This window comes from Crinia signifera, chromosome 8 (assembly GCF_055691185.1).
Source record: "Crinia signifera chromosome 8, ASM5569118v1, whole genome shotgun sequence".
Lineage (NCBI taxonomy): Eukaryota > Metazoa > Chordata > Amphibia > Anura > Myobatrachidae > Crinia > Crinia signifera.
The window spans coordinates 156,014,835-156,022,377 of NC_139224.1; the positions used below are offsets into that span (position 1 = coordinate 156,014,835).

General features: G+C 47.5%; 1 protein-coding gene across 1 annotated transcript; it reads right to left on the bottom strand.

The window, feature by feature from the left end:
- Nucleotides 1-310: 310 nt before the first annotated feature.
- Nucleotides 311-5,273, bottom strand: LOC146027145 (E3 ubiquitin-protein ligase TRIM39-like). Its single transcript, XM_083158105.1, has 2 exons — nucleotides 5,202-5,273; nucleotides 311-2,303 (listed from the first exon to the last, which is right to left on the bottom strand). Exon 2 carries the CDS (start codon nucleotides 2,299-2,301, stop codon nucleotides 610-612), a length of 1,692 nt encoding a protein of 563 aa, XP_083014231.1. The 5' UTR covers nucleotides 2,302-2,303; nucleotides 5,202-5,273; the 3' UTR covers nucleotides 311-609.
- Between the last annotated feature and the right edge of the window lie 2,270 nt (nucleotides 5,274-7,543).

The window sequence follows — 7,543 nt, forward strand, 5'->3', positions numbered from 1 at the left end:
AGTGAAAACCCCATTGAAATACACCAGCGATTTGCAGCCAGCATGAAACGGAGAACTGTCCGGCATTCACTGTTCGCTTTCGGCGAACAGTGAACATTGAATAGGGTAAATCAGATTTTCAGTGAAAAAGATTCACCGCAAGGAGTGAAAACAGCCGGGGAAAAAAACGATGAGCCAAATCAGATTAAGGGACTCCCAGGAACCTGTGGGGGAAGTTCAAGAAAGATTAGGTTCGGCATGCCCTTCCGACAAGTTGGACTAGTGTATGGGGGCCTTTACACATTAAATGCAAGATATCAGAAACGTTTTGGAACCTTTATTAACTACATTACTAACAAATAACTGAAGAATACTCATTGGGATTTACAGTTACATATAAATATTACGCTGTTTGATACAAATGACTGATACATATTTGCCCTGTCAGGAATAGAACAACAGATAACATTGGACATGACACACAGCTGCTGGAACACTGAATACACAACTTGCAGTGCCCACACAATTATACACCAATTCCCTGCACCAGACTCACTGTCTGTATATACATCTGTATCCGCTGCATCATTCTACGCACTAATGTCCCACCAATCAGATTCCTCTCCCTGACTACCCCAGGCTATCCACACATATCTGTACAGAACCCTCTTCCCATACACCTAATACAGCATACAGGGGCTCAGTGAAGGTGGCAGTGTAGGTGTGTAAGTGTCGGATCATGTCACTCACAGAATAAAAGGACAGCTGTCCTGCCTCATAATCCAGATACACCCTCACTCTAGCATAGGGAATACTGGCAGGTAATGGGATTGCATCACCATCATGTTTCACTGAATACTCATCATAAGTCCTATCCAAGCACCAAGACTTGTTATTACATCCAGTTTGTGCCTGATCCCCTCTCCTGTCTGCACTGGGATAACACATCCCCACAATCCAGCCTTCTGACTTATGGATATCCACATCCCAGTAATGTCGCCCTGAGGAGAATACCCTGGTGCTCAACACCTGGGGATAATCCTGGAATCTCTCTGGTGTCTCTGGCTGACTATGTTCTATTGAAGATGAGGATACAGTTTTCATGTCACCTGATATAAGTATATAATCACCCGCTGTGTTTACATCCAGTGATAGGTCTTCTGGTGTCTGCACATAGAAACATACATTTATTCCTGTTATTATATTAGATAATGTTTGTAATGTCACTGATACGAGACCCATATCCAGATCTCCTACTTTATGGACATGCTCATTATTTTTTTGACTCTCCTCTCTATTATCCTTCTCAGTGATCTCCTTCCCCTCCTCATTCTGCTGAGTATCCCCCTCCTTCTCCTCTTCACTATCATGTTTTTGGTCAATAGCCATTGGATCAGTCATGGAACATGGCTCCTCTGTATCATACAAGTCACCTGTGGCGGGTTCCTGTAAGACAGTCATTGGATCAGACACGTTACACAGCTCCTCAATCTGACACATCTTCCCGGCAATCTCATCCTTCTTCATTTCCAGCTGCTGAATCAGATCGGTGACTGATTGTGAAACACTCTCTTCCTGCCTAGAGATCTCATTCAGCACTCTCTTCTCTAGGTCCTCCAGCTGTCTCCTGATGTCTCTAAACATGGTAACGATTGTCTCTGTTAAATCAGTTGCATTTTTCTGATCTTCACACCTGCGTTTCTGCAGACTCTGGATACTTTTCTCAGTCTCGTCTCTATTTGTGGTCAGTTTCTGCAGAACATTTCTCAATTTCTCCTTCTTCTTCTCAGAGGCCTCATCCAGCATCTCCCCCATGTGCCCCCGATGCTCTCCAACCAAAAGGCAGGACACACAGATACAGACATTGTCCTCAGTGCAGAAATACTTCAAGATCTCTTTATGGAGGGAACATGTTCTTTTCTCCAAGGAGGTGGTGGGATCAACCAAGACATGTTCTTTTGACTTGTTGTGTGTCCTCCAATGTATATCACAGAGAGAAGCTTCACATTTCAGACAGGTTTTAAGAACAGGTACTTGAGAGTGGACACAATCAGTGCAGAACATCCCAGTTCCCTCTTCTGGAATAGAGCGTACACGTTCTGCTATATTGCAGAGCTTTCTGTTTATCTGTAGTGCAGGACGATCCAGATACTCTGCTCTGCATTCTGGACAGGTAAATACTGTAGTCCCCTCCTGTGTATCCAACACACGATCAATACAGGCCCGGCAGAAGTTGTGTCCACATCTCAGGGTGACAGGATCTGTATAAATGTTCAGGCAGATGGAACAGTCCAGCTCCCGTCTCAGATCAGCAGACGCCATCGCTGGTAGCAGAAGAGAGAAATGAAAGTGAGTCTCAGACACTCAGAAATTAGAGGTCTCATAGGGGAAAGCCAACTGCCATCCCATTTAGCCCCCCTGTTCACCCAAAAGTGCTCGCTACCCGATGGGGTAGTGAACACCTTTGATCCGCCATAAAGTGCAAGGATGAATTCTCCCCAAATTCTCAACACAGGAAGGGAGATGTACCAAGCATTGTAGAGAGATAAAGTGTAGAAGTTTCCCAAAATAACCAATCCGCTTTAGGCATTTCATAGACTGTACTAGAATTGACAGAAGAGGATTGGTGGATTTGGACAACATTTCCACATTACCTCTCTCCAAGGCTTGATATATCTCCACCTGGGTGTGGTAAAACTTCCATATCAGGTAATACCTACAGGCACAGATAACCCATAAAGGGGCAACATATAGAAGAATGTACATAATGGGGATTAGGCAAAAGCTACTTAACCAAATTACAGTAAAATAATTCTTCAATAATTATTTGTAACTAGGTGATTCATGGCGCCCTACGGGCGCTCTTCACACCGTCGTAATTTGTGAACGTTTGTATATGAGAAATATGGTTAGAATTGTATGAAAGATGGCCTGTATTGCAACTTGGGTGGGGGGGGGGGGGTCACGGGGGATGCCGTGGATTGCGGGAGGGGGGGTTGCGGGGGGTGGTTGCTGCGAATCGCAGGAGGGGAGGGGTTGCAGAGAAACGCGGTGGGGTGGGTTGCCGCAAATCGCAGGAGGGGGGGTGGCGGCGAATCGTGGGGGGGGGTGGTGTGTGTGTGTGCTGTGAATCGCGGGAGTGGGGGGGTGGGGTGTGACGCGAATCGCCACAAGAAAAAATCAACACAGAAAGGTCAACACATGTAAATCTTGACATAAGTGTGGCACTTCATTGGTGTCCATGTCGACACATGAGAATGAATATGAAAACATTCAAAAAATGAAAAATAAATCTTCAAAAACTCATGTCAACCTTTTTCATTGGCGACCATAGCTAGCCATGTCAGTGTTTTGCATGTGCCATTTAATCCTGGGGCTGCCGCGAATCGTGGGGGGGTGCTGGGAATTGCAGGAGGGGGGGTCGTGGGGGGTGGGTGCCGCGAATCGTGGGAGGGCGGGGTTTACGGGGGTTCCGGTGGGAGGTTGCCGCGGATTGTGGGAGGGGGGGTGTGACACGAATCGCCACAGGAAAAAAAATCAACACAGAAAGGTCAACACATGTAAATGTTGACATAAGTGTGGCACTTCAGTGGTGTCCATGTCGACACATGACAAGTGTTTTGCATGTGTCATTTAATCCTGGGGCTGCTGTGAATTGTGGGGGGGGGGGGGTGCCGCGAATCGCAGGAGGGGCGCCACGGGGGGCACTCACCTGGTGGCTGTGGAGTAGCAGTGCTGGGCAACATGGGGAGGCAGAGGGTGTCTGGCACGGTCTGTGGGCTCACTGGGCTGGTTCTCTGTCATGTGAGTCAGTCATGTGAGTCAGAGGCTCCACCCAGCGTTATACACACACTTTGAGTGACAGATGTTACCAAATATATAAGAGATAATTAAAATGGTTTGGTCTATTTGCGGATTATATGGACCTATTTAGGCGTTTAAAAATATTGTGACAATGAAAGCTATCTTCACATTTTTGTATATAGTTATAAATGGGTAGCGGGGCTCCGATTAGATCAACTGCTAACGGAATGGCTTTCCAGAATGCGCTAAATGAGTTTGAAAAGGGATCGATGTAGGATGGCTGATTGGAGGCATGTGTGTGAGATGTATTGTGGATGTTATGAAGGTCCCTTAATCCACTGGGACTTTTGTGATTAATATGTGTAAGAGAAGCGGTCATTGCCGGAATGCACTTCGCCCTGGAAGACCTCGGCCAACCACAACTGCAACCCATGGACCAGAGAGTGCTAACCAGGGGTTACCACATGCATACAAGTTCCAAATGGCCACTAATGTGTTGGTTTAGACAAGAACACTTTGTAGGGAGGCCATGTACTTGGATATAATGGGTGAGCAGCTGCTTATAAACCACCATTCACAAAGAAGAATGCAGATGGTGTAAAGAGCGCAAACACTGGATAGTGGACCAATGGCAGTGAGTGTTATGAGTGACAAATCACTTTGCAGATCAGGAGGAGGGGTTTGATGATTGACCAGGAGAGTGTACAGTACAGCATGGAGGTGGTGGGGTTATGCTGTAGGGCAGGCCAGGCCAACCTGTGGCTCTCCAGATGTTGTGAAACTACAAATCCCAGCATGCCTTGCCACAGTTTTAACACTCCCTTATAGCAAAACTTGGCAAGGCATGCTGGGATTTGTAGTTTGACAACATCTGGAGAGCCACAGGTTGGCCAGGCCTGCTGTAGGGCATAGGTCCACTAGTTATACTGCATGGTCACATTTAGTGCTATATTTGTAGGAAAATAGTTTCAGGAACTGTGGGCAGAGCAGAAGTGGGCGGTGCTGTGGGTGGAGCTACCAACTGTTGCATAAAAAAACATAATTCCCATAGCAGTCCCATATATACACAATGCCCCCAGCAGTGCCCTATATACACACATTATGCCACCAGTAATAACATATACACATGCCACCAGCAGTGCCAGTTACACAATGCCCCCAATACCCACAGTAATGTCAGAAACACAATGCCCCCAGCAGTGCCAGATGAACAATGCCCCCCAGATCGGCAAGATTGGGCTGGATCGGGTGCCGTTGCCAACATTTACACACATGAAACCGGCACCCGAATGGCACCTTGCACCCTTCAGACCTAATAGGATCGACCCGTGAGTTTGATTAAAGCGTTCTACACTGACTCAACCTTCTTCAATGTGACAGTTAGTCGCTGTACTACAAGGCAAAATGGCAAAACCTACCACCGGCTGTTGTCCAGGAACTTGTAGGCCGTGTGCAAAGAAGGGAGTCTGCAGTGGTGGCTGCACCTGGAGGACCTGCAAAATACATTCATCTATTTACTGTCAATGTCCAATCACTTTGTCTACATAGTGGCCCTTATTCTGGTCTGTGCGCTCCCCCGTGTGTTCGCACGGGGGAGCAATGTTGAGCGTCTGCGCATGTGCAGACACTTGGTGCGAGCGGGAACGGCAAACTGCTAGTTGGCTGTCCTGTTCTCACCTAGCAGTGCGGGCGGGGTTCGGCAGTGCCCATGGGAACGCCCAGCGTTTCTGACCAGGAATCTTTTGTTATTGGGAGCCAATTAGCTTCACAAGATCATTTTTGGATTGTGGGAGGAAACTCCACACAAGCACGGGGAGAATATACAAACTCCACACAGTTATTTCCATGGTGTGGAGTTTGTATACCCATGGCCTCAGTGCTGAGAGGCAGTAATGCTGTACGTGTGTATATACAGAGATACGGGGACATAAGGTGCCCACACGGTGCTATTTTACCTTGCGATGTGGCTCCCATGTAGATCATATTGCAAGGTACAAAAAGTATGTGCAGCAGGTACTGTTATCATACCAACATGATCCAAGCCAGGAGGGACACAATGCTCTGCTCCTGGGCTCCCCTCGGAATGTTTGATTGCCATCACCTGTTTTGAACAGGTTACGTGAGTCATGCCCAAACTGCAGCCCTCCAGCTGTTGTGAAACTACACATCCCAGCATGCCTTGCCATAGTTTTAGCATTCCCTAATAGCAAAACTGCGACAAGGCATGATGGGACTTGTAGTTTCACAACAGCTGAAGGGCCATAGTTTGGACATGCCTGGGTTACGTGATAAGAAAGGTGTTTCCTGGCAGGTGATAGTAATCATACATTCAGAGGTAAGTTCAGGAGCAGAGCAATGTGGCCCTCCTGGAGAGGGTCATGTTGGGGAACTGCTTTTGAGATCTAGTCCAAAATGCACGTATGGGCAGCAATAGCACTTACTAGTATTAGCAGTAAGGTCATTTCTTGGCCTATCGGTGACAAGTTTGTATGTTATCCTTGTGTTTGTGCTGGTTTCCACTGGGCACTACAGTTACCTCAGCGTTGCCTACCTGACCCTCTCCATGAGGTAGAAAATACTCTGTTCCTGGTCTTCCCTGGTAATGTATGATTGCCAGCACCTGTGGTGAAACACCTCTCTTATACGTTACCTTGCTCCCCACAGGTGCTGGCAATCATACATTACCAGGGAAGTCCAGGAACAGAGCATTTTCTCCCTCATGGAGAGGGTCAGGTAGGAAACCCTGAGGTAACTGTACAGCACAGCAGCAGTGTGGAGGCTCCCACATTGCAGAGTACACACCAAACCCACCCCCAGATTACTCCTGTCCCTGCTTTCTTTAACCTTTGGTGCAAGTGACCTCCATAAATAAAGACACCTATCTGTACTTATGTTACATATTATATGGCACCCTCATATTGCGGGGAACCCCTCCTCCCAAACCTACGCTCTCAGGTGAAACATGTTCCCCAAGTCACCCCACTTCTGTAAGCCAGCACCAGTCTCCCTGCCCTCCATGAACCTGCTTCTTTATTCCTGCTTCCACCATATAGATATATTGCTGAGTGTCTTCTTTTCATCAGCGACCAGAGATGGCAAAATGGTCGTCAGCGACCATATTCCCAGCGATATCAGCCCCTATCGCCCCCGGGTGTACACGGCTATAGTCTGACATTACACCAGTATGCTCTTACCTGGACAGCTGCTCTGTACTCTGCAGTGCTCTATCTGGCAGCACCAGTCAGTGTGCAGTGGTTGTATCTGATTTATCCAATCATCTCATGTGTTCCTGATCACTGGGATGAGCTGACTCTCCCTGGGTCCTAGCTCCCGCTTTGTTCAGCCCTGACAGTGAATACAGTTACAGCAGTTTCCTAAACTGTTTTACAGTCCAGGTTTTAAGGATATCCATGCATGTGTCCAGATTAAATAAAACAGGCTGAGGTACTAATTATGTCACCTGTGCTCAAGCATGGATATCCTTAAAACCTGAACAATGGGCCTGATTCAGAGCAGCACGGGTGCAAACGCGTAGGTATCTGTGCACACAGGGGGTACATCATTCACCATTGAATAATTTCCCCTGCTCGTAGCGCTGAGTAAGCACTGCGAAGGCTGCTGATTAAATCAGCGGACCACCTACTGGCAGCCGGGGAACACCAGCATTTTCTGGGCATTCCAAACGCCCGTGTACTCGTCCAAAACCCAGCAGGGTGTCAGCCACCCTGCGAATAGCGAGGGAAGGCTAGCCTCTAATTGC

Coding starts and splice junctions, on each gene's coding strand:
- LOC146027145 (XM_083158105.1), bottom strand. CDS start 2,301: ATGGCGTCTGCTGATCTGAGACGGGAGCTGGACTGTTCCATCTGCCTG.